The sequence below is a fragment of the Aspergillus puulaauensis genome, chromosome 1 (genome assembly GCF_016861865.1).
Source record: "Aspergillus puulaauensis MK2 DNA, chromosome 1, nearly complete sequence".
NCBI classification, from domain to species: Eukaryota; Fungi; Ascomycota; class Eurotiomycetes; order Eurotiales; family Aspergillaceae; genus Aspergillus; species Aspergillus puulaauensis.
In genome coordinates, this window is record NC_054857.1 from 5370942 (window position 1) to 5394496 (window position 23555).

Here is a 23555-nt window from a genome sequence, read left to right on the forward strand (position 1 = left end):
TACAATAACGACCATTGAATCATTTCATCGTTGAGCCCCTTCTTCCTCCAATTGGTCTACATAATCTTTCGCGCGGTGGCCTTCGCGATTAGTGTCGTTGGCTTTAGCACCGCCAGCCTCGATAAAATCCCTCGTCCATGATGGCACAATCGGCTTAATCTTCACCTCTCCGCTTTCCGGGGCATCTGGTGTTTCCGAACCATCCCAGGAAATCTTAAACTCCTGGTCAGGGCTGAATTGAGTGGCCTCGCCAGTAAGTGCGATATCAGTCATCATCTCCAAGCGACACAGCGCAAGTCCGATATTGCCAATACCTCCTAAGAACTTCCCTGCACTGCGGCCCTTACGCGGTCCGATCTTGGAGATATTCGATCCTGAAGGAGGCAGAGAAAGCTCGACGGAGGGATCATAAACGGGCACATCCGAAGATAAATCAGTGCTTATATCACCTTCGTACAGCTGGACGGGTAGAACTCGCTTCCGCACAACACCTCTATGGTGTGTCCGGATTGTGAGTTCTTGACCGACATAGCAGCCCTTGCGGAAATCAACGCCCTTCATCATATCCATATTGTACTCCAGTGGCAGCGCCGACTCGCCCACAACTTCGGCCTGGCCTTCCGCAACACCATGAAGAATCCGACGGACGGTATACCCATCTAAACCGACCTCCGAGCCCGCAACCTGCGTCTCATCAGGGAAGTGCGCTCGCAGGTCCTCCGCACCGGGGATGATTAAACGGGATCCGAACCCAGGTGCCCGAGTATCCACACATCCAACAATCGAGGCCTCTGATGGAAACGGTGAGGACGTAGGTGACTCCAGATTATACGCCGCCCAGCGCGGCTCACTATGATCCTTCCAAGACGCCCAGACCGTTCGCTCGCCCTCATCCAGAGCGCGCAGTTTTAACTTGGCCCGCAGCTTATGTTTCTTCAGGTGCTTCAAGAGCTTCGGTACAGCGTCCTTATCCACTTCCACCAGCCATGCCGGTTCATCCGGTGAAGCTGCCTCCGTCGGGGGCAGCGGGTAAACAAAAGCGTCGTTTAGAATTCGGCCGTGAGAGTTGAGAAAGGCAGCGTATGTTCCTGTGTGTCGTACCCTGCGGTTTGGATCATTCGCAATGAACATATTCTGTGTGACTAGACCCTGTAGAAACGTCGTACTATCGACGCCCGTGATGGAGATTAACCCTCTGTTCGTGAGGCGAGCATATCCGGCTTGCGGGGGAGATGGCGGAGCTCGGGGTTGCTGAGTGGAAAGCGATCGCCATTGGATTGAGCAACGGGTGCATATTGACTGCGGGAGTGTCGTGCGGCGCATCATACTGACTAGAACCTCTCTTTGCCAGCGTTGATGAAGCTTGGAGAGTTGACAAATCGACCGGGGACAATGACATTTAACCCTTTTATAGGTAGGCGGTGACCAAAAGCGGCAGTATTCTACTCATACGTAATAATTATTTGGACCTCGGGCTTCGAACCCGATATCGTGGGTTCCCTTGTTAACGTATAATTATCAAAAAAAAAAACAAAAAAAAAAAAAATTATACCAAGTCTAGAATACAAGTAGACATATGCAATGCTAAAGAAAATCAATAACTAACAGATTATTTACTTCCTTTAGCGACCCCTTCCAAAAATCCAAGTAAAAATGCTTTGTTGGCAGGGGACGCAACTCGGTCAATGCTGGATCCCTGGTCACTGGGCACTCCATTGCCAGCTGGGTGGTGATGTGGTGTCAGAGGGCTCACAACAGAGGGTGTAGTAGAATGTTTGGAGACAGAGGTCTGCAAGTTCAGCTGCTCTGCAGGTGGGCCTTTCGGGGAAGGAGCAGATTTGCTGAAGAGGGAGAGCAGGGCCTCTCTTTGGGCGGGCGTTTGGCTTGGCCGTCGGTAAGTATCTGGTTGTGGAATAGGAACATGAGGAGACCCAGAAAGACCGGCGGTAGCCTGGGGCTCTTCCCTATCCTTAGTCCGGATGGGTAGTATGTCCTCCTCCATAGCCGCTTTATCAGAGCGACGCAGTATCTGCGGCTGGAACGTCTTCGCTGGCTCCGGAGACTTTGCCTTCACAGGCCGAGGACGAGAGGTCTGAGCAGGAGGCATCTGTCTTGGGCTAGGAGTTTGCTCCCTCTTGGCACTTTGTGGCCTGGGCAAGATGGTAATGGGTGAAGCCAGAGGCTGCGTCTGCCGGTCTCGGCTACCTTGACGCCTCGAGTCATTCTTCTTCCTAGTCGATGACTTAGGGATTGCCTCAAATTGTGGCGTATTGAGTGGCCCGGATACCGTGGCGGATGTCCAAGCGCCTTTGGTTGCTTGTTGGTTAGTGCTTGAACCCGCGTTCGGACGCTGGAGGATCTGTTTCCTACCCGGGGATGCAGGATGCGCTGATAGCTCAGCGGGTCGCGAAGTAGCTGGCCCTGGAGATCCCTTCAACAAGCTAAGCAGCTGATCCTGATGGTGGGAAGCTTTGCGCTCATTCTTCTGTGGCGCCTCAGGTTGCGCTCCCAAGTTCGCAGTAGCGGTTTGCGGGGGCTGTTTCTTCTCGTCTCTAAATACGTTCAATAACGCCAAAGAATGACTTGTAAGCTTCGGCGGAGGTAGATTGCTAGCAGGTGGTATGGCTGCGCCGTAAATCTGTGGAGGTTGCGCTGAATGCGAGAATTGAGGATCTCCCGTCCGCTGGTACGGAGCTGGAGCAGGACCCTGCCCAGGGATAGGATGGAATCCTGGTGGTAGCGGTGGCCTTTGCGGAGCGGGACGGCGTTGAGATGGATCGAACGCGCCTGGGTAGCCAGCGAGGATACCTGATGGGGGAGCTGCTGAGAACGCTGGCGGAATATGCGGTGGATGTTGATTTGCCGAGGAGAACGGGACCTGAGAAGGATCACGGTATGGCGGTGGAAAACGAGGCACATCTCCCATGGGCCCGACATACTGCTGAGGAAAACCGGGAAAGAATCCCGACGGCGGGTGTGGTCCAGGTCGATCCATGTGCGGTTGGGAGAGAGGATTACCTGAAGAACCGCTCCGCAGTAATTCCAGAAGAGCATGCGACTTGGACGAACTCTGATCGGCATTGAATAATTCTTGGACTGGCGCTGGCGCAGGAAGACTAGCGTTGATGTTGAGGAGGCGCTTAAGGTGCGCAGATGCATCTTGAGATGATGCCACTTCAGGCAAGTCACTAGGAACGGCTGCTTCCAGAGGCACTTTGTTCGGCAGGTGACCGACATTGGTGGCCTGGAGACCTTCGTCCATTGAGAACTCGCCATCATTAAGAGCTTGGCCTGCATCCAGATGCGTTTTAGGATCGAGCTTCTTCTGCTGCGCAATCCATTTCTTGAGCGGATGTAGGAAAGGCGCAACCATGTAGAATTTGTTCGCATTGGCAGCTGCCTGCCCTTGATCGTATTGCTTGCTCTTCTTCAAAGTCGGCAGATCCGACAACTTCCACCATTCGATCTTACTGATCTCCTTCCTTGTCCGGGGCTCAAAGTAAGCGTCATGCAGCACGCCGCGGAAAACATATAGCCTCATGTGCTGTTCACGCATGGTGATCTCAATAAACTTAACGTTCTCATCGCCAGGGACCAGTCCTGCTTCCCGAATGTCGTAGCCAGTTTCCTCGTATACTTCACGAATGGCACAATCAAGATCCTTCTCGTCTTTATTGATTTTTCCTCGGGGAAAACTCCAATTCGCACCCTTCTTCCAACCCTTGACCAGGACGACTTCATCCATTTCTTGGTTTAACATAATGGCACCACGAACAGGAACTCGAGTCTTGTAGGCAAGAAACTCAGAAAATGCGGTCATGTGATGGTATTTGGACCAGCTGGCCATGAGCGGGCAATGCTGGAAAATCCGCAGAGCAAAAGCCTTCAGCGATAGCGAAGGAAGGCCCGGATCCAACGGCCGGATGAAATCTTCGTAGAACCATTGTGCCTCCTCGACTTGGAAACATATACGCTCAACTGATTCCAATTCTTCACGAGGCAGGTTTATAATAAAGCGGACGCACAAGTCATCTAGCCCTGTTCGCAATCGCTGTTAGTGAGCTGGTTCACGCCGAGAGGCGCGAAGGGAGGGGCATATCGCAGAATAACAAAACTTACAATCCTCCAGCTGCATTTTTGTTTCTGTCATATTGTAGAGCGTGCGATGACATCTCAAGACGGCTTACTGTGGCCGAGTGTTGCTTCGAAGGTCGTGGGTGAAAGCAAGCTGTTGACGTAGGCAGTCGTGCAGCTTCAAGGAGAGGTGCTTGGCGAAGCGCCAACCCTGAAGCGTACAGTTATTGGGTACACAGCGCTGGTGAGAAAGTCGTGGCTTGTCTGGTCGCGACAAACGCAAAAGTGGTTAGGCGAAAAAGGAGCGTCAGGTCGTCAGTTGCCGTGTAAGAGAAGTTGGGAGCTGGTGAGTCGGTGCAAGGTGGACCAGCTGAGCAGCCTAGGCAAGGCATCAAGGCAGCTAGCATGTGGCGTAAATCTTGCGCCACACCCCGCCACACCTGACTCATTATGGAAAACGCGAGAAATCTTTCCTATTAGTGCCCCTCATTTTCGCGGGTCGCCAGTCGTTATTCATGCGTTTTTTAGCCTCTTCAGTTAAGGCCTTCCGCGATATTTCCCCGTGTGCCTCCTGGAGACCTCTCATACGCACTCATTGGGAAATCCGGGCCACCAGCGTTCCCTACCGACACTTTCGTTTTTTCACTTCTCAGCCTTCACAAGGCGAATCAATAGACATGGCAACGAAGGAGGGGAAGTCAAATAAGTTGAGCTTCCAGCTCAAGACGCCCAAGGGCACGAGGGATTGTAAGCACTCCTGGCCCTTACCGCATTGGATTCCATTGCTAACTTCCGCCTGCACAGGGATTGGTGTTGATATGATCCTACGGTAACCATGCGATTACGAGTGTTTCCCACCGCGTGCGTCTCATTTACTTACGCTGTACCCACAGTGAATCGATCTTCAGCGCCATCAGCGAAGTGTTCAAACGCCACGGCGGTACCCAACTCGATACCCCGGTTTTCGAACTCAAGGAGATCCTGGCGGGCAAGTATGGCGAGGACTCTCGTCTGATTTATGATCTTGCCGACCAAGGTGGAGAGGACAGTGCGCTTAGATATGATTTGACGGTGCCGCTTGCGCGGTGGCTTGCAATGAACTCTTCGGTTCAGCACATTAAACGATATCAGATTGCCAAGGTGTATCGACGAGATCAACCGGTGAGTTGCTCATCTCGACAAGTTGGCAGAACTGCTGGTCACGGGCTAATGCATTGGGTTGTATAGGCAGTTGCAAAGGGGCGGATGCGCGAGTTCTACCAGTGTGACTTCGATATCGCCGGTTCTTACGACGCTATGATTCCCGATGCCGAGATCCTGAGAATAGTGGTGGAGGTCTTTGAAGCGCTTGGGATGCAGGATTATATCACGATTAAGCTCAACCACCGGAAGATCCTGGACGGATTATTTGGGGCCTGTGGGGTTCCCGAAGATAAAATTCGTTCGATAAGCTCGGCAGTTGACAAACTTGACAAGGTACGTCGATGTTTCCATTGCGTGGGAAACCCGCTGACCGGATTAGCTTCCATGGGACCAAGTCAAACTTGAGATGGAAGAGAAAGGACTGGCATCTGAAGTTGCGGATAAGGTTGGAGAATACGTGAAGTTGAGCGGTGGCCGTGAAATTTTGGACGCCATCAAGGCCGACGAGCTTCTTTCCGCAAATGAGAATGTTAAGAAGGGCGCCGAGGATATGGAGCTTCTATTCAAGTATCTCGAGGCTTTCGACGTACTAGACAAGGTCTCTTTTGATCTTTCCCTTGCCCGAGGCTTGGATTACTACACTGGTCTGATTTACGAGGTTGTTACACCTCTTTCCTCCCCAGAAGGATTCGCCAAGTCCCAGAAGAAGTCCTCTAAGTCAAACGGCGATGATCCTAACGTCGGTGTGGGCAGTATTGCTGCAGGTGGACGCTACGATGACCTGGTCAACATGTTCAGCAAGAAGCGTCAGATCCCTTGTGTCGGCATCTCATTTGGTGTTGACCGAATTTTTACAATCATGAAGCAACGACTTGAGCAGGATGCCAAGGAAGGAAATTCTACTGTTCGCGCCAGCGAATCCGACGTCTTCGTCATGGCTTTCGGTGGAAAAGGTTTTAGTGGCATGCTCGTCGAGCGCATGTCTGTTGCCAATCAGCTGTGGAAGGCAGGCATCAAGACCGAATTTGCCCAATCAGTCAAGCCTAGGCTACCGCAGCAATTTAAGCTGGCTGAGGCAGGCGGCATCCCACTTGCTGTAATTCTCGGAGAGGACGAATTAGCAGTTGGCAAGGTCAAGCTAAAGGAGCTTGGTTTGCCAGAAGGTCACCCAGAAAAGGACGGTTATTTGGTCTCGAGGGAGAACCTAGTCGAAGAGGTTCAGAAGAAGCTGAACAAGACCACGCTGCCGATTCGCTAAGTGGATGTCCACATATCCTTGCATTAGCAAACTAATGCTAAGTTAAGCATGTCGGAGCAAGATACCCGGCGAGGTTGGGAGGAACACAGGGCAGCTGGCTATCCTGATAAGACGAAAAAAAAATAGAATAGATATCCAATCGTCATAGCACATTTTCTTCTTTCCCCTTCTTCCATTGGAATTCTCGTGATTGTTCCTCTTCGATGAACACATCGCCCACGTGACCCGTTCCTGACGTCACCGCCCTCTCTGATTTGCAGACTGACAACATGGGAAGATGAATCAACATCATCGAACCCATGGACGATCAGGACGATGACGTCTAGAAGCCGGTTTGGTTTCGACCCTCACTGACGTATAAGGTCCTACACAAGCCGCCATGAATCTATATAATAGCCCCCCCTACCAAGCCCTTGGCCCAAGAAAGTGGCAAGATATTCACTCGAAGCACACAAAACAGATCAGTTTTAGTTGATTACCATTCTCCACACCTTTCACTTGGCATTGCTTCTATTCTAAAATGGCTACTCAAGCTATTCACAATGCATCCAGGGCCTTCTGGAGCGAGGTTGATGCTCTCCGAGGCGAGCAGCAGGCAGCTCAGACTACAGAACAGCGCGTTCCGCAGTCGTATAAAAAGGAGCCCATAGCTGGCGTCCAGGGCAAAGGAACCGTAAACGACCCATATGACGCAGGCAACCGAGATGGTAAGCATTACTTGTTCCATTGAGGCCAATCGGAAAGCTGACCCAACCTGCTTAGAACAACCGGAAGCCCCCATATCCAAAGAAAATACCGCTCCCGTTACAGAGCCTCTTTCCTCCATTACTCCCGGCACCGGCACTGGCGCTGGCGCTAGTAGCGGCACTGGCACTGGCACCTTCCAGGACAAGTACCGGAGAGGCAGTGACAAGGCAACACTCGTAACCTCGGGCATTGGCCCTACAAACCCTACCACCGAACACCCTGCCCCTGTTTCAGGCATGGAGCATGCCTCTGCCCTTGGTGCAAAGAGCACTCAGAGAGATGAGGATCTGACCGGGTCTCGCTCTATCACTGATGAGCCTCAACCTACTATAGCTACCTCTAAACCCTCAGCCTCAACCTCTGCTGGGACGGCCGCCGCCGCATCTACAACTGGGTCGACTGCTGCTGGAGGTTCATCCGAACAACGAAGCCAGCCTTCAACCTCACAATCCGCAACCCAGGACCAGAAAACCCCCGGTGACTCCAGTACTACTGGTGCTTCAACCTCACAGTCCGGGGCTCAGGGCACGGAAGGTACTCGCGGGTCTACCACTACTGGTACCTCAGTCTCACAGGCTCAGACCCAGGGCAAGGAAGGTGCCGGCGAGTCTAGCACTACTGGAACATCAGCGTCACAAGGCGGCAATCAAGGCGCCGGCGCCCAGAGTGCTGACGATGTTGCCGCTATGGCGAAAAAGAAGGGTGTCAGCGAGGAGACGCTCAGGGGCCCTAAAGTTTCCGCACCCCGGGAATCGTACGAAAAGCAGAAGAAGTTCAGTACTGCAGGATTGAAAGAGGGCGAATCGACATCCAAGCCTGGTTAGTAATCATTGCCACTGCTTCGTACTATCATATAGTATCTTTCCTATGTTCTGGGTTGAGGATATTGCTAACCACTGTTTCATTATAGAAGGGAAGTCTACTGAAAGCGGCCAGAAGGCCAGTGATACCAAGAATGCCAGTAATGGGAAGGACAGCGGTGTGCACCACCATAAGAGTGTGAAGGAGAAAATCACCGGCATGCTGCATCACCACTAAGCCTTCCTTTTCCGTGGGATTGCCGCTGTTAGTACCCGAGTAAGGCAGGGCATGGCCGTTAAATATGCACACGTTTCTACTTTTTGAGTTAATTGATACGCAGCGCTTCCATTATTTGTATTATAATAATCGATATGTATTATGAACCGTATGAATATACGTATATACAAGACTGAGTCATTATCATACCACCGTAGTTGTACCAATCCCTACATGTCAGACGTAGCGCAACATCACTCAAACAACAACCTCAATTCCGCAATCCTCTCCTTCCTCTTTTCATCCTCATTCCCGTCGCCTCCCATCAACCCTAGCGACCCCGCAATATTCATCTTCCGCTCCTGGACCTTTAACATCCTTCCCTCAATCGAGTCCTTTACAATGAACCGAACGACATTTACATCGCGTAGCTGACCCATCCTATGTACACGGTCGATCGCCTGCGCCTCAATTGCAAAAGACCACCAGGGATCCATCATGAATACATTCGAGGCCGCAGTAAGATTGAGACCTACACCACCTGCGCGCAGACTAATCAGGAGGACAGTTGGGGAAGAATGGCTTCCTCCCTGGTTATGGGTTGGGGCGGTAGGAGGTTTGGGCGTGCACGGGGTGCCCGGTGCGGGCGTGACTATGGTAGGCGTGGATTCGGCCTGATCGAGTTCCTCCTGGGTGAAGGTATCGGTTTTACTGAATTGGGCTAGGACTTCGGCGCGGGCCTTTTGTGGCATTGTGCCATCGAGACGGACGTGCGAGATTCCGGCCTTGGATAGCTGGGGCCCAATGAGGTCCAGAAAGGAGGTAAATTGGGAGAAAACGACGGATTTTGTACCGGCTGGGACACGAGAGAGGTGTGAGAGAAGGGCGTGGATTTTGGCTGACGTATGCGCGGATGGAGAGAGGGGGTTGATTCTTCGCAGTGAGATCCGAGGTATTGGTTGAGAGCTGCCATATAGGTCGTTACTATCTATAGAGGAGGGTGGTTCGGCGGGTGTGGAGTTTGGCGAGTGACGGATGACTTCGAAAATGTCTTGCGCTGTTAGGGATGCACGGCAGGAGAAACAGCGAGGCTGGACACCCTTGTCTGTTTGATGCTGGATATAGTCCTCTAGGCACTTCTTGCAAGCGCTGTGCCAACAAGATGTGACGGCTGGGTCGATCATAGGTTCCTCCGAGCAGATCGGACATTCTCCACTTGACTCTGTTTGGATTTGGCGTAATGCGTGGGCAGTAAATGTTATCGATGGATCTTGAGGTTCGTTGGAATTGGCGTTTTGGGTCGTTGCGGTGAACCGGCTAATAAGTTCTTGGAGGTCCATATCATCTTTGAGCTCGTTCGCCTGATCGGCAGCAGCAGCGGCGTCTTCCTCATCTGCTAGGATTGCTTTGTTACGCGTAAGGATTGGATGGCAGCATGTCTGACGTAGACGGAGGAGCTGTGCAAATATTGTCGAGTACGACTTGAGCAAGGTTCCGGCTTCCACGTTGCTGTTGAATGTTTGCTTTGCCCGGGTGAAAATGTGATTATAGATTTCCCTTTCCTGCTCTATAAGATCAACTTCCTCAATTCGTACCGCCCGCTTGGGCAATGGCACTAATGGCTCGCCTTCGGGTGTCTTCATCGTCTTGGTACGCCGAAGTACCAGTGGCTCAAGGACCGTCTGTACAACGCTAAGCGCGCGTACGAACTCCTTTGATTCGAATGGCGTAGTGATGAAGGTTTTCCAGAAGGAAAAGTTATCCCACGGCTCAACCTTGAGGAACTTCACCAAGCTGAACAAATCTTCCAAACGGTTGACAATGGGTGTGCCGGTGAGGACCCATCGGTGTGTTGACTTGATATCATAACAAGCCCTTGCTGTCTTTGATCGTCGATTTTTGATAATATGAGCTTCGTCGAGGATGACTCGGAAGAAGTCTACCGAGAATAGGTTTCCTGGCGTCCAGGAGGCGCCCGCTGATATCGCTTGTTGAGTCCGATGTTCCGCAAGGACCACACCATAACTCGTGACAATCACGTTTGGGGCTTCAACGTTGTTGGTAGAACACAATTCCCGTAAATTCACGGCCTTTTCGTTTCCATAATACATTAGTACCTTCATTGAGCCATCATTGGAGGCTTTCACAGCTTCACTCTCCCACTGTGCGAGTAAAGAAGTTGGCGCAACAACTAGGGTAGTATATGGTGCCGGTACTACGCCGGACGTGGGCAGTCTAGTCAAATTGCTAGAGTTTTGGCTTGGGGGAACATTCCTATGGGAATGGACCAAGCTCAGCATCTCAATCGTCTTTCCCAAGCCCATCTCATCAGCTAGGATGCCACCTAGACAATGTTGTTCTTGAGCGGGAAAATCAAGACTCAATTCTCCAGAGTAGGGATTAACGTAAAAGTGATCTATTCCTTCAATAGTCGGCATTTCTTGGTCATCGACATCTTTCAAGGGCCACTTATACTCCTCCCAAAGCGGATGCATCGAATCCTCTCTACCGGATTTCTTATCCATTTCCTTTGAAAGCATCCAATGCAGTGCCTGCTTCTGGTATTTTCGGAGATCCAAGGCAAATGACGGCGGGGGCTGAGCTTCAGGCATGTTAAAATCGAAGGACTGTGCCTTCTTATAGAGTGCATCAAGTTGATCTTCCTCGAGCTCTGCGGGCTCCTCTACTTCAGAGTCATTGTTTCCGGATTTGGTCACTTTTTTGGCTTCTTGATCTGCCATTTCCGCCGCGCGAAGCAATCCTTCCTTTTTCTGCTTTTTGGTCGCGTCGTCCTGCGATGTAGCTTGGAGACCAATCTCGTCGAACAGATTCACAAGAGCGACCTGGCGAAGACGCAGCTGTTTCTCCTCGGTGTTTTCTTCCTGCTCAAAAATTGTTGTCGCCCTGTTGTCATCCAATGATTGATGTAGTATCTCTGGTTGGAACGCTTCTATTCGCATGTAACACCGGAGCTGCAGATAAACGGTGTCGTTCACTCTAAGTCGATCCGGAGCGAAAACACAAGTGCCTCGAAACTCACAGATCTTCTGATCAATCAAGGTGGACACCCATTCGGCTGTTTCCCTGGGAAGTCTTCCAACCTCTTGGCCGGCGATGTTCGTGAAGCGTGTGAGAACATCCCCTTTCTGGTTGACCCTTAGTTTTCCGGTACGACCACGAGTCGAGAGAGGCTGGGATCTTGCACGCTCAATTCTAACTTCGTCACCGTGTTGGATAAAACCTAGCCCACTTCTAGTGGCCCACGCTCCTACACCGAATGCTCCGACATATCTTAGCGGAGGTTGGGATTTCAAACTCCGTCTCGGAACCGCTGGCTCGGCAACTTCCATGTCATTCTGCACTGGAGCTGTATCGTTCGCTATCGACACATTCGATGAGACTGGCTGTGCCGGGATTGGTTCACGGGGTAATAGTGTCGTTTGACTTGACCCCGCATTTCCAGATGTTTTCCATGATCCATCAAAGTATATATTTATTGCTCTCTCGAGGTCACCACCGGACATTTTTCGAATTTTTTGTAACGTTTCCTGGGGTACCTCCTCACCCACGATGCTGATGAAAGCCGCCGCATCGAACCCGTCTATACCTTTTTGATCTGGTGACTTGGGGGTTTGCTGGGATGTACGAAAGGATATCGCTTGCTGTGCTGGTCCACCATTCCCAGGCATGTGGACTCGCGGCGCTAGGCGAAAAGTATGAAAGCCGTTGAACCCATTATCCAGCTCCGTGCGCGAAGGTGATGGTGCCGACGCGTCTAGGCTCAATGCCGGGGCCCCAGGTTCGACAGCGGATTGAGGCGTATCGGGTGAATCATCAACGAAGAAGCGTCTTTTCTTAAAAGGTCGATCATTAGCAGCGTCGAAGTCCATCATGTACCGAGTATATATGTGGTTAAGTAAGGTGAAGGGGGAGTATGAGAAAATTAAACATGGAGTCGATTGAATTATGCTGGCGATCGTGTCTCGGGAGACGCGCCGACGCGCGAAAAGTCCGCTAATTAATATTCGGGCCGACGTCATTTGAGAATTCCAGTGGAGAAAAAAAGTATCTCCCAACACCAACGCCAACATCAGTATATTGTATATTGAGCACTCAAACTCCCGTCTTTCCTTGCGGGTCTCAAGTTTCGGCTCAGATGCATTGTAATTAATACGATTTTATTTTTTTATTTTTTATTTTTTTTTGCTACGTTCACCGGCCTTGCGATTCTGCGCAATCCATCCGACAGAAAACCAGATATCACCTATACCTTCAAAACAGTGGCAAAGATATGTCCTTATTTAAGGACGCAATGCGGCCATGCCGCTCGAGCCGCCAAATGCGCAGTCTCTATATCGTCCCCAAAACGTCATTTCATCAAGCGCGCGAGCTCAACACAACTCCTCCCATAGCCGGAGCAGCGGAAGAGGAAGTCCAAGCCGCACATAGATACTGCCTTAATCTTCTCGAGTACGCAATCGCTCACACCAGTTATACGGAAATAGTCGGTGCGATGCTAACCATATTCGCCATGCAGAAAATATGACCGTCCCTCCTACACTCTAAGCACCTTCATTCCCCGCCAAACACAACCGGCATATATCGCCCTCCGCGCACTCAATTCCACCCTCTCCCTCATCCCCGACACGACCTCCTCGCACACAATCGGCCTAATGCGCCTACAATTCTGGCGCGAAGCCATCACAAAGACCCTCGCAGGCACACCACCGAAAGAACCTATCGCTATCCTCCTCGCCTCAGCAATCGATGACTTGCACCACCGAAGCGGCGGAAAAGCAAAATTGAGCAAGAACTGGTTGAATCGCATGGTTAATGCGCGGGAGCAAACGCTTACGAATGACCCGTATCCTAATCTCGAAGCAATGGAAAGTTATGCGGAGAATACGTATAGTACATTGCTTTATTTAACGCTGTCGACTATGCCGATGACTAGTGTTACGGCGGACCATGTTGCGAGCCATATTGGGAAGGCTGCAGGGATAGCGGCTGTATTGCGGGGATTGCCGATTGTAGCGTTCCCGCAACAGGTGCAGCAGGCGCAGGGAGCTGGGGCCGGGGCTGTCCAGGGAGGGTCCAGGCAGGGTGCTGTGATGCTGCCGTTGGATGTTATGGCGCAGGCAGGAGTGAAAGAGGAAGAGGTATTCAGGCGGGGAGCGGAGGCAGAGGGCTTACGTGATGCGGTATTTACAGTTGCGACGAGGGCGAGTGATCATTTGATTACAGTGCAGCAGATGCTGAGCAATCTGCGGGCTGGGAGTGACGTCGGCCATGATTTTGAGCATGAAGGGGAGGAGGATCATCAGTATGCTGTTGGAGATGGTTCACAGCATGAATCGCCGCTCGACGAGGTAAACCGGGCCTTTGGAGTCTTCATGCCTGCTGTTGCAACGCGACTCTGGCTGGACAAGCTTGAGAGCGTGGACTTTGATATCTTTAAACCCGAGCTTCTTCGGTCTGATTGGAAGCTTCCGTGGAAGGCTTACATGGCATTTCGACGAAAGGCTTTCTAACATATCTCTATTATAGAATGTACAATATAGAACTGAATATACAATGTAAAGTCACCGCTCATGAATTAACAGTAATTGCCATCGGACATGGTTTTGTTGCTGAGAACCAATCCCGATAAACACGCAAGGTCAATCCCGCTTGGACACTTTTTGCCTTCTCTGTCGTCTCGAGCTGGTAATGAGGCGTCTTTGCGCCAGTAATACAGCATACCGCTGGATTTTATCGCGCCTGGCAGGATGGGTTAGCACGGTCACGAAAAAGTAGAGGGGGAGCCTCACATCAAGATAAGCGTGGTTGCAAACACGAAAGGCGGTGCAATTATCCAGAAATATCTAATCAATCAGATCAGCTTAGGTTTGCATGGCCATTCTATTCTTATACTTACGAATCGCTATGGTCGGTGACTCCGGAGAATCTGTCAAAGTTCATACCAAAATAACCCTGTTGAGAGTAAGCATGAGATATTTATACTTGCTGGGTAAAAAAAGACCAACCGTTAAGAAAGTAAGAGGAAGATACAAGCACGTCACGAGTGTTAGCTGCTTCATACTCTCATTCTGGTACGCACCTAATTTATGTTAATAGAAAGTCAAGGACTAATCGATGGGGCACTCACCAATTGTGTTGAAGATCAGATCAATCATGTTATCTGCAGCTCTTCGCATTTGGTCGTATCCCTCAACGATGGTAATACAGTGGTCTAGTGCGTCGCCCAAGTATGTATGGCACATGGGACTTATTGACACACTCGTGCCACCTATACTCATAAGATTTGGAGTACTGATTCCGATGTGTCCCGGAGTGGAGGAAGGTGTTGCAAACCCTGGAGGACGGAGTGTTGCAAGGCCAGGCGTGCTGATTGGTTCGGAACGATGGTCTCGAAGAGCATTAATAATGGTCGCTATCGGTTGCATAACGCTGCGAAGGATTGCGATTTCGGAGGTTAGGATATAAAGACTCTTAGATTGGTCAACATCTGGGTCCGTCAAGACGTCGAGCTCAAGATCACCGATTGCGTCTTGGTAGGCTGTGGTCACCGGTATCGCCAGGTCGATAATGGCATCCAATATGGCCTGCACGAGCATACTAGCATCGCATGACTGGCGTAAAATCGTCTCTGGTTGGGTAAGACGCCTCGCAATAGGCGCCTCAATCTCCTCTGCACTTGCTTCAAAAAATGAAATGACGGTATTATCAGCGTTGAGAAAGATTGAAACTTGTTCAAGTGTCACACCCAGGCCCTTTGGCGCTAGCACAGCATGGCGCTCCATGAAAGCAATCCGATCTTCATTCGGACCACCTCGGTATCGCTGAATACTGCGCGCAGGGCCTGGAACATCAGTGAGATCACCAAATCTGGGGTTCTTCGAGGATCCATTCATAGCAGACCGAGAGCCAGCTCCATCGGTGTTCCTATTTGATGCTTCATGTTTTCGCGATTTTGGCCAGAAGATATCTTTCAGGGCAGCTAGAATAACACGTCGCCGAGTGGGTTTCTTCACAGATACCGATCTGCTACTACTCATCCCGGAATCTCTTCGACCTGGCCTGAAAGGCTCATTATCATCTAGGTCCTCCTCTTCTGAGTCGCTCGAGTCTTGTCGACGGGTGATCAACTTTTGTAACGTAAGGACAATATACGCATGATCAGAATACCAATCCACCTTGGTGCGATTAGTTTCGTTGATCAAGTCTTCCAGCGCAAGCCTATGCAATCCTTTTTGGTTACCCAGGACCCTAATAACATCCCAGCTCAGACCATTGACGTTGATCCACCTGCACTGCACCCAGGGCTCCCGCTCTCGGGCCATAAATTGCTCTATTGTGTCGTTATCGAGTGCATATTGGCGCATTTCATTCTGAGAGAAGTCCACTACAGTGATATCGCACCGACGATGTAAGCTCGTTGATATTGAGGTCATCCATTCTGCGTTATAAGCCGGGAGAGGTCTGGTAGGATCAATACCAGGTTCGGTCCCCGGCTGCCAGCTTGGGTCGTGCGCAACAGTGTCCGGACGGTATGAACGGGCAGTATTTGCGCGTCGCGCACGGTGCCTGACCGTCTCCTGAGAGCTCGGCCTTGCAGGAATAGTCCGTGTCTCTGGTGACGTGGTTTCCCAGCTGGTTGGGAAAGGCTGTTCCTGCGGTGAACGTGGATGGGCTTCAATATCAGGCACTGATCCAGACCGTGGGGACGGCGTGCTCGCCAATGCGGCATGGTCAAGGGAATGGACGCTCATATTGCCCAGTATACAATAGCCCTATCAGAGCCAATGAACAGAAAATTGTATTTCAAGAACATCGAGTGAAACTTGATGTGCATGTGCGCTTTCCTGTTGTTGTCGCGGCCTCGTTATCTCCCATTCGGATCCTTCGTCGCCGGAGATGACGTTTCAGGAGAGGAACAGTCACATAGGGGTAACACCAAACGATGGAGAGCCCAGCAATGAAAGAAGCCTAGGCAGTAGTAATGGAGACAACCAAGGCGAGATCCCAAAAGAACGTCCAGAACATACCACGTTCCATTTCAAGGTTGATGTTTCGGCTCAGGCCTTGATGTCACAGCTGGACCCTGGTTGACGTCTTGGCGTTCTTACCCGATTTGGGACTTATACATATCCCGTCGTCCCTGGCCCAATTACTTTACCCATCCAAGTTCCGAGCGGATGTCTTTTACTTCACTGATATAAAGTTATAGGCAATCTGATTTCTTGGGCCATTGTACATAAGGTGTATTTCTCCTTTGATGTAATGAAGCTCTAAACCACGGTCTAGCTTCCTCGTGGGCAACGCCTCCGGGCCATTGCAGGCCTGTCGCATGAATATCTGCAAGCATATCACGACCGTGACGCAATAATATACAATATATCTCGGCGGGGGTGATGGTGGCGCTCCATATAACAGCGGAGTTTGCCATGGCACCATACCCCTCAGGCTCAAACGGGGATGTACTAAGGGAAATATCCCAAAAGAGGCAATTTTCTATGGCGTTACACGATGCCGATTTGATATGTGGGGTTGTACCTCATGTACCAAGGTACGAAGTCGATAGTAAAATGGTTTCCGGATATTCAAAATGGATACTCAAGGTGTATCCCTGTGCTGCGTCCGCTTTTTGGTAACAAGCTTGATTTGTAAGGGTACAAGATTTCTCTTGTTTCCGGGCGCATCTGCTCTCGCGAGAGGTTTTCGACACACGGGGCATGTGCCTCGCGGGGTTTTTCCTGTGTGGTCTGCTCGCTGCTCCTCACTAAACTTCAGTGTCTCGATGATGCACTTATGGCAGAATAAATGACCTTATTGGAGTCAGCAAATGCTTACAGCTTCACAGTAAAGGAACCTACCACAGACTGTAGTCGTAGCATCCACAGGAGTGTCTATGCACACAGGACACTTGTACCCAGTGAATCGCGAACGCGCATTTGCGATATCATCTGTGTGCTGGGCGGCGACTGCATCTTCTCGTTGTCTCGCCAGTACCTTGGCAATAGCTGAATTTCCATCGACATCGGTAAGATCAATAGACTCAATAGGTTGTTCATTTTCAGGTTGAGATGTTGTTGAGGAAACACTCTGATTCGTAAGTCGGCGTCGTTTACGAGATCCTGAAGGGCCCGCTTGAGTAGAAGGTCGTCGAGAACGAGGAGGTGATGAGGATGGTATCTCCACCGCTGAGATGCGGCGTCTCTGAGAGGAAGAAGCTTGGTTATCCATAGTTGTATGGAGAAAATCGGAGGCTATTCTCGTTCAGATCCTGGCTGGAGAATAAATCTCCCCACAGCGATGGATGTCGATTGAAATAGCGAAACAAGTGTCTAAAGAGTTGCATAAAGACGGAGTGTCCGCCACTTCATTGTTTGACAATCCCGGATTCTGCCCAGCTTATCACCTGATTGATAAGGCGCCGACGATATAGGCAAGCGGTGTGCTTATCCGGAATATTATCCTTCCGTACCAAACTGCCGGGACGGGACTCTTGTTCCACGATAGGAAAGAGCTTTGGTGCTCACTTCCCTCCTTGTCTCATGTTACCTCAATCACCAACGCTCAACCCGACGAAATTTCACTTGGTTTATCATGGAGCTCATACGATTGTCTTCTTTTCAATCGTAATATGCTTAGGAGTCACTGCTCACCCTGTTCGAGGGGCCTGACTCGTCTTTCCGCTCAGAGACTTCGCGTTCGTCCCCTTGTGCAGTCGCATGCTTCGCCACTATCAACAAGACACCATAGTTCGCAAGATGGCAAAAGCGACACTCAGCGGACACCCCTAACAGGTAGGTGACAATTGTGAACATGCGACGGGCTCTTTGACGCTAACTTTTTTAGTCCCTGCTGCGGCAAGGTTCAACGAGATCGGTGTCCAACAACTGAGCGACCATGTCTACTCGCAGATATTCTTCAATAAGTCGAATCCGCCTGATCCGAATCTAGTCACCCTATCAAAAGACCATCTTGCGCGCCATGATCTACTTGGGAAGGCGCAAGAGCATGCGGATCCGGTCGCCTTTGACCTGCCCGCTCTCCAGGGGCAAACTTTGGATGAGCATTTCTTCAAGCTAGGAATGGACTCATCAGAACCATATCTCACCTACGCCAAGCAATATGGGGTAGTAAATTCACCGGAACTACCTCGAAAATGGATCAAGCGCAGTGGGTGGACTAAATATCACAAGGATGGCACGTGGGAGGCTGTTGAGGCACCGAACGAGTCAATGCTCACTTTTGACACTGAAGTGATGTACAAAGAACACCCATTCGCTGTAATGGCATGTGCTGTTAGCCCTTCGGCTTGGTATGCTTGGATATCCCCCTGGTTATTGGGGGAGTCGGAGAACGAAATCCAGCTTGTTCCCTTGGGCGATCCAACCCAACCTCGTATCATTGTCGGACACAATATCGGCTACGATCGTGCGCGCGTATTCGAGGAGTATGATTTGAAACAGACTCAGAATTTTTTCCTTGACACAATGTCTCTCCATGTCGCTGTCAACGGAATGTGCTCTCAGCAACGGCCTACGTGGATGCGCCATAAGAAGAATAAAGATCTAAGAGAAAAAATTGCAAATGACAACGACTCTGTTGAGCTTGCAGCGCTAATTGAAAATAAAATGTTGCGGGAAGAAGAAGAAGAACTCTGGGTTGGGAGAAGTTCGGTCAATTCACTTCGAGATGTGGCTAAATTCCACTGCGACGTTACGATCGACAAGTCCCAGAGGGACTACTTCGGGGAGCTTGACAAACCCCAGATATTGAAAAAATTGGATGAGCTACTTGATTACTGCGCTGCTGATGTTGCTATCACACATCGCGTATACAAGAGGGTTTTCCCCAATTTCCTTGAGGTTTGCCCACATCCAGTCAGCTTTGGTGCTCTTAGGCATCTCTCCTCCGTCATTCTCCCGGTAAATCAGAGCTGGAAAGAATATCTCGACAATGCTGAATCGACGTATCATCAGAGGCTGGGCGATGTTCAACGCCGGCTTGTCGAACTATGCGATGAGGCGCTGAGTGTCAAGGATGATCCCGAAAAATATAATAATGACCCCTGGTTACGACAGCTGGACTGGTCCGGCCAGGAGATCAAAATGGTCAAAGGCAAGAAGAAAGGAGATCCTCCCCGGCCAGCTGCCAGACAAAAGAAGCCCGGCATGCCGCAATGGTATAAAGACCTGTTTACATCAAACACATCAGACATCAACCTGACGGTAAGGACGCGGATCGCGCCGATACTTCTCAAGCTCTCGTGGGATACCCATCCGTTGATTTGGTCTGACAAGCACGGTTGGGCATTTAAAGTCCCTCGCGAAAAGGCTCACCAGTACGAGAATCAGCCTGTGGTTGCATGCGATATGTCCGATGAAAAAAACGCAGAGCTGCAAAATGATAGAAGGCACATCTACTTCAAACTTCCTCACAAAGATGGACCGCAAGCGCGCTGTGTCAGTCCGCTTGCCAAAGGTTACCTGCAATTTTTTGAGCGCAGCACGCTATCGTCTCAGTACGCCCTTGCCAAAGAGGCGTTGGAAATGAATGCGTCTTGTTCTTATTGGATCAGCGCTCGTGACCGAATCATGGGTCAGATAGTTGTCTATGAGAATGACGTACGGTCTCTTACTCCGAAGAAAGAAGATGAGAAAGTAGGATTCATCCTGCCTCAGATTATTCCAATGGGAACTATCACTCGAAGGGCAGTTGAAAATACGTGGCTTACAGCCAGTAATGCCAAGGCAAATCGTGTTGGCTCTGAGTTAAAGGCGATGATCAAGGCTCCGCCGGGTTACGCCTTTGTTGGTGCCGACGTCGACTCTCAAGAGCTATGGATTGCAAGTCTAATCGGCGATGCTCAATTCCAACTTCATGGTGGAAATGCAATTGGATTCATGACCCTAGAAGGGTCCAAGGCTGCTGGAACTGATATGCATTCGCGAACTGCTAAAATTTTGGGCATTTCTCGCAACGATGCGAAGGTATTCAATTATGGCCGTATTTATGGAGCCGGTGTCAAATTTGCAGCTACTTTACTACGCCAGTTCAACCCATCCATGACTGAGAGACAAACTCAGGAGGTTGCAACGAAGCTGTACAAAGAGACGAAGGGTGCCAAAACCACTCGCCGCCTTTTGAGCGACAACCCCTTCTGGCGGGGCGGCACAGAGTCCTTCGTCTTCAACAAGTTAGAAGAGTTTGCCGATCAAGAACGGCCACGAACTCCAGTTCTAGGTGCTGGTATCACTGAAGCACTAATGCGGCGCTTTATCAATAGAGGTAGCTTCATGACCTCGCGTATCAACTGGGCAATCCAATCATCTGGTGTGGATTACCTTCACCTGCTGATTATTTCCATGGATTATCTCATTCGACGCTTCAATATCCAGGCCCGTTTGGCCATCACTGTCCATGACGAAATCAGATATCTTGTCAAAGAAGAAGACAAATATCGCGCTGCTTTGGCTTTACAGGTTGCAAATGTGTGGACGCGCGCCATGTTCTCGCAGCAGGTTGGTATCAATGATCTACCACAGTCCTGTGCCTACTTCTCTCAAATTGACATCGACCACGTGTTGCGCAAAGAGGTCGACATGGACTGCGTAACCCCATCTTATCCACACAAAATTCCCCACGGCGAAAGTCTTGATATTCTTCAACTCCTCAACAAAAACGACCAAGCCCGCCTTGACCCGTCAATAACCCCAGTTTTGCCACCATCGCCAGAAAGGTTTAGTTACACGCCTCGAGAAACCGTAATGTCTGCACTTGAAACCTCCAATAACCCGGCTCTTATAAAAGCTCAAATCACGAAGGATGATAAGGAACTTCGAGAGATTATAAAAGAGGTTACTCAGGCAAATGCTCCGACCAAACAAACAACGACGCGGTCAAATACCCGCACCAAATCAACCAGTGGTTCTACAGCTGCAGCCGAACCCCAAAAAGCAATCCTCATGGATATCGGTTCGGGCCTTTATGGTGGTGACTTCCGAGACTTCCCGCAGGGGAGCAGGCCTCCCCAGGTCAATTTCGGCCGTCAGACTTGGAAACCACGCCCGACGGCGAGAGCATAATTATCTTCGATTTCTTTCCCTTAACTTACCTTTTCATTTCCTATGTATATGTCCTTTTTTGCATGGTCTCCCAAGACCTGGCATTGCACTTTTTATATCCTCGATTATACTTCGCAGATGTATTATATGACTTACGATGCATGGGGACGGCGTCTGTGGCCTGTGGTGTGGAATCAAACTACAAAGCTATGTCTTGGAGTCTGTATTGATATGGTGATCATAATGTGAGATGTAAATAATAAATCTGATCTACTCTATCTACCAGTCTTGTGTCTTGCTCTGTCTAATAAAAATTACCCCAACCCACAAATGCTCGTTATGTCCAACACGATTCATGAAACAGGTCTCTAAACACCACTTTTCCTCCCTGTATCCAAGGTATTCCTCCTACTGGCCGCGCCCCTCAACATCCCATCCCCTTTCTTTCCCAATACAACCTCCAACGCCTGAATCAGGCCTGTGGAATCATATCTCATTCCAGTAGGGATCTCAATTACAGTCTCGCCTTGAGACGAGACAATCTTCCGCCCATAAAGACGAAGGGTCTCAATACCCAGCTCAGAAAGCCGGTCTCTGTCGACGTGCGGTGTCCCTGGCCCTTCGAGATGGAGGACGTGCGTAACATACGAGGTGTAAGGAAGGGAAAGTCCTCCATCATCCAAAGTTAAGGATGGGAAAGCCTCGATATCTGAAGCGGATGTAGATGCCGGCGTGGGTTCGAGCTTCGTACGTCCGCGACTCTCCTCGCCCGCGCGAGTGATTGCTTCGATGAAATCCATCGCCGAAAAAGGGTCTGAAGGCGGACCGGTCTCTCTATCTAGAGAGCCGTTTAGGATGAGGATCTTGTGACGCGCCGGGCTGGAAACGATGGCTTGCCCGACGCCTTGGAGGACTAAGCTAGGGATGATAGAAGTGTAGAGGGAGCCGATGCTGTATATAATCGCTTGCGAATCGCGCAGCGACTCGAGAACGCGCGGGTTGGCACGGGGTCTAATTTCCTGGCCGTAGGGGTTTATATACCAAACTCTAGTGATGCGGGCGGGTAGGTCTTCGTGTTCGGACTTCGAAAAGTTGATGCTCTTCTTGCGGAGGTGTGGGAGGAATCCTGGGGGTTGGTCGTCCTCGTAGACGGCTGTGTCAAGGACGTCGGATGGTTCAGTATAGTCAATGCCCTGGTCGATGGACGTACTAGTTCCACCGCCCCGCAGAGCAGGGTTTGGACGTGATGATGCCGACCGAGGTGGAAAGCTAGGGTGAGAAATGCTGTTTTGGCCTACGATGATGGTTCCGTTGGCCAGCGAGGCGGAGATGTGGTGGGAGAAGTTCGAATTAATTGCAGGGATCACGCGAATAATATCTGAAGAAACATCACAGATGTTGCTTAGTAGATATATAGCGCTTTCAAAACTCCCGCTGAAAAGCCGTGCGCCTGTGAGGAACAAGTTGCCAACACTTGCAGAGGAAAAGTCGAAGGTTGATGATGGGGGTCGAGCACGCTTGAGGATCTCCAGGTTAAGGAGGTTGAAGAACGATCTGATGAGCTCCTTCTTTGCTGGAGTGATCGATCTCCATAGTGCTGATGTACCATCCACGATAGCGAGCCACTCACTATGGGCGGAATCGTCCGCTGGCAGTCTATGATTGAATAATGTCTTGATTGCAGCTCGCTCCGAATCGGGAGGCGAGGGTGGAATCAGACGAACTAGTCTACCTGTGCAAGCATTATTAGTGAAACAAGCAAAGCTGTGAAGGACAATCGTGTATCCAAGATACTCACTCCTTACATCACCAATACCAGGCCCGCCGAATATTCGGATCAGCTCCGAGGATGAGCCTCCATTGTCACTGATCGGGATGATATAACTTAGGGAACAATCCTTGCTTTGCCGAACAGAATCGAAAACGTCCACAAGGCTATTGGCAGCACTCCCTCCAGAGAAGACCACGAGACCCCTGTTTGGGGCAGAGGGCGTGCTCGACATGGTAGTTTTGGCTAGCCAGTAACGTGGCTAATTGCAGCTGGTGTGTTAAAGTGTAATCGAACGACTGGAATAATGAATCCAAGCTGAACAAAACAGAGCCAAAATGGATAGAGATCTTGATGCCGTCAGGGTGATATATATCTTTCCCACACAAGATGGAAACCAGGGATACCTGTTCAAAAAGACCACGAAGTCAAAATCTGGCCCCACATCCACGGCCCAGAAGATGTTCTATAG

General features: G+C 50.4%; 10 protein-coding genes across 10 annotated transcripts; 4 read left to right on the forward strand and 6 right to left on the reverse strand.

Annotated features, from left to right (window-relative positions):
* Nucleotides 1-24: 24 nt before the first annotated feature.
* Nucleotides 25-1326, reverse strand: CAF17 (YgfZ/GcvT domain-containing protein; the record flags this gene model as incomplete). Its single annotated transcript, XM_041698287.1, has 1 exon — nt 25-1326. One exon carries the CDS (start codon nt 1324-1326, stop codon nt 25-27), a length of 1302 nt encoding a protein of 433 aa, XP_041551486.1.
* A 283-nt stretch (nt 1327-1609) lies between these two features.
* On the reverse strand, nt 1610-4150 carry DCP2 (decapping enzyme complex catalytic subunit DCP2; the record flags this gene model as incomplete). The annotated part of the gene is made up of 2 exons (XM_041698288.1): nt 1610-4038; nt 4120-4150. The coding sequence occupies 2 exons, from the start codon at nt 4148-4150 to the stop codon at nt 1610-1612; spliced, it is 2460 nt and encodes an 819-aa protein (XP_041551487.1).
* A 601-nt stretch (nt 4151-4751) lies between these two features.
* Nucleotides 4752-6475, forward strand: HTS1 (histidine--tRNA ligase; the record flags this gene model as incomplete). The annotated part of the gene is made up of 5 exons (XM_041698289.1): nt 4752-4821; nt 4879-4903; nt 4968-5235; nt 5302-5550; nt 5597-6475. 5 exons carry the CDS (start codon nt 4752-4754, stop codon nt 6473-6475), a joined length of 1491 nt encoding a protein of 496 aa, XP_041551488.1.
* Nucleotides 6476-6995: 520 nt separating this feature from the next.
* On the forward strand, nt 6996-8260 carry APUU_12123S (uncharacterized protein; the record flags this gene model as incomplete). The annotated part of the gene is made up of 3 exons (XM_041698290.1): nt 6996-7182; nt 7238-8041; nt 8133-8260. The coding sequence occupies 3 exons, from the start codon at nt 6996-6998 to the stop codon at nt 8258-8260; spliced, it is 1119 nt and encodes a 372-aa protein (XP_041551489.1).
* Nucleotides 8261-8493: 233 nt separating this feature from the next.
* On the reverse strand, nt 8494-12132 carry RAD5 (DEAD/DEAH box helicase; the record flags this gene model as incomplete). Its single annotated transcript, XM_041698291.1, has 1 exon — nt 8494-12132. The coding sequence occupies one exon, from the start codon at nt 12130-12132 to the stop codon at nt 8494-8496; it is 3639 nt and encodes a 1212-aa protein (XP_041551490.1).
* A 398-nt stretch (nt 12133-12530) lies between these two features.
* On the forward strand, nt 12531-13770 carry APUU_12125S (uncharacterized protein; the record flags this gene model as incomplete). The annotated part of the gene is made up of 2 exons (XM_041698292.1): nt 12531-12709; nt 12777-13770. 2 exons carry the CDS (start codon nt 12531-12533, stop codon nt 13768-13770), a joined length of 1173 nt encoding a protein of 390 aa, XP_041551491.1.
* A 129-nt stretch (nt 13771-13899) lies between these two features.
* Nucleotides 13900-16011, reverse strand: APUU_12126A (putative CorA family metal ion transporter; the record flags this gene model as incomplete). The annotated part of the gene is made up of 5 exons (XM_041698293.1): nt 13900-13999; nt 14050-14103; nt 14157-14212; nt 14266-14339; nt 14388-16011. 5 exons carry the CDS (start codon nt 16009-16011, stop codon nt 13900-13902), a joined length of 1908 nt encoding a protein of 635 aa, XP_041551492.1.
* Nucleotides 16012-16855: 844 nt separating this feature from the next.
* SLX8 (uncharacterized protein) lies at nt 16856-17485 on the reverse strand (the record flags this gene model as incomplete). The annotated part of the gene is made up of 2 exons (XM_041698294.1): nt 16856-17067; nt 17116-17485. The coding sequence occupies 2 exons, from the start codon at nt 17483-17485 to the stop codon at nt 16856-16858; spliced, it is 582 nt and encodes a 193-aa protein (XP_041551493.1).
* Nucleotides 17486-17885: 400 nt separating this feature from the next.
* MIP1 (DNA-directed DNA polymerase gamma MIP1) lies at nt 17886-21336 on the forward strand (the record flags this gene model as incomplete). Its single annotated transcript, XM_041698295.1, has 2 exons — nt 17886-18048; nt 18101-21336. The coding sequence occupies 2 exons, from the start codon at nt 17886-17888 to the stop codon at nt 21334-21336; spliced, it is 3399 nt and encodes a 1132-aa protein (XP_041551494.1).
* A 347-nt stretch (nt 21337-21683) lies between these two features.
* APUU_12129A (gluconeogenesis factor YvcK family protein) lies at nt 21684-23318 on the reverse strand (the record flags this gene model as incomplete). The annotated part of the gene is made up of 2 exons (XM_041698296.1): nt 21684-23047; nt 23114-23318. The coding sequence occupies 2 exons, from the start codon at nt 23316-23318 to the stop codon at nt 21684-21686; spliced, it is 1569 nt and encodes a 522-aa protein (XP_041551495.1).
* Nucleotides 23319-23555: the final 237 nt, after the last annotated feature.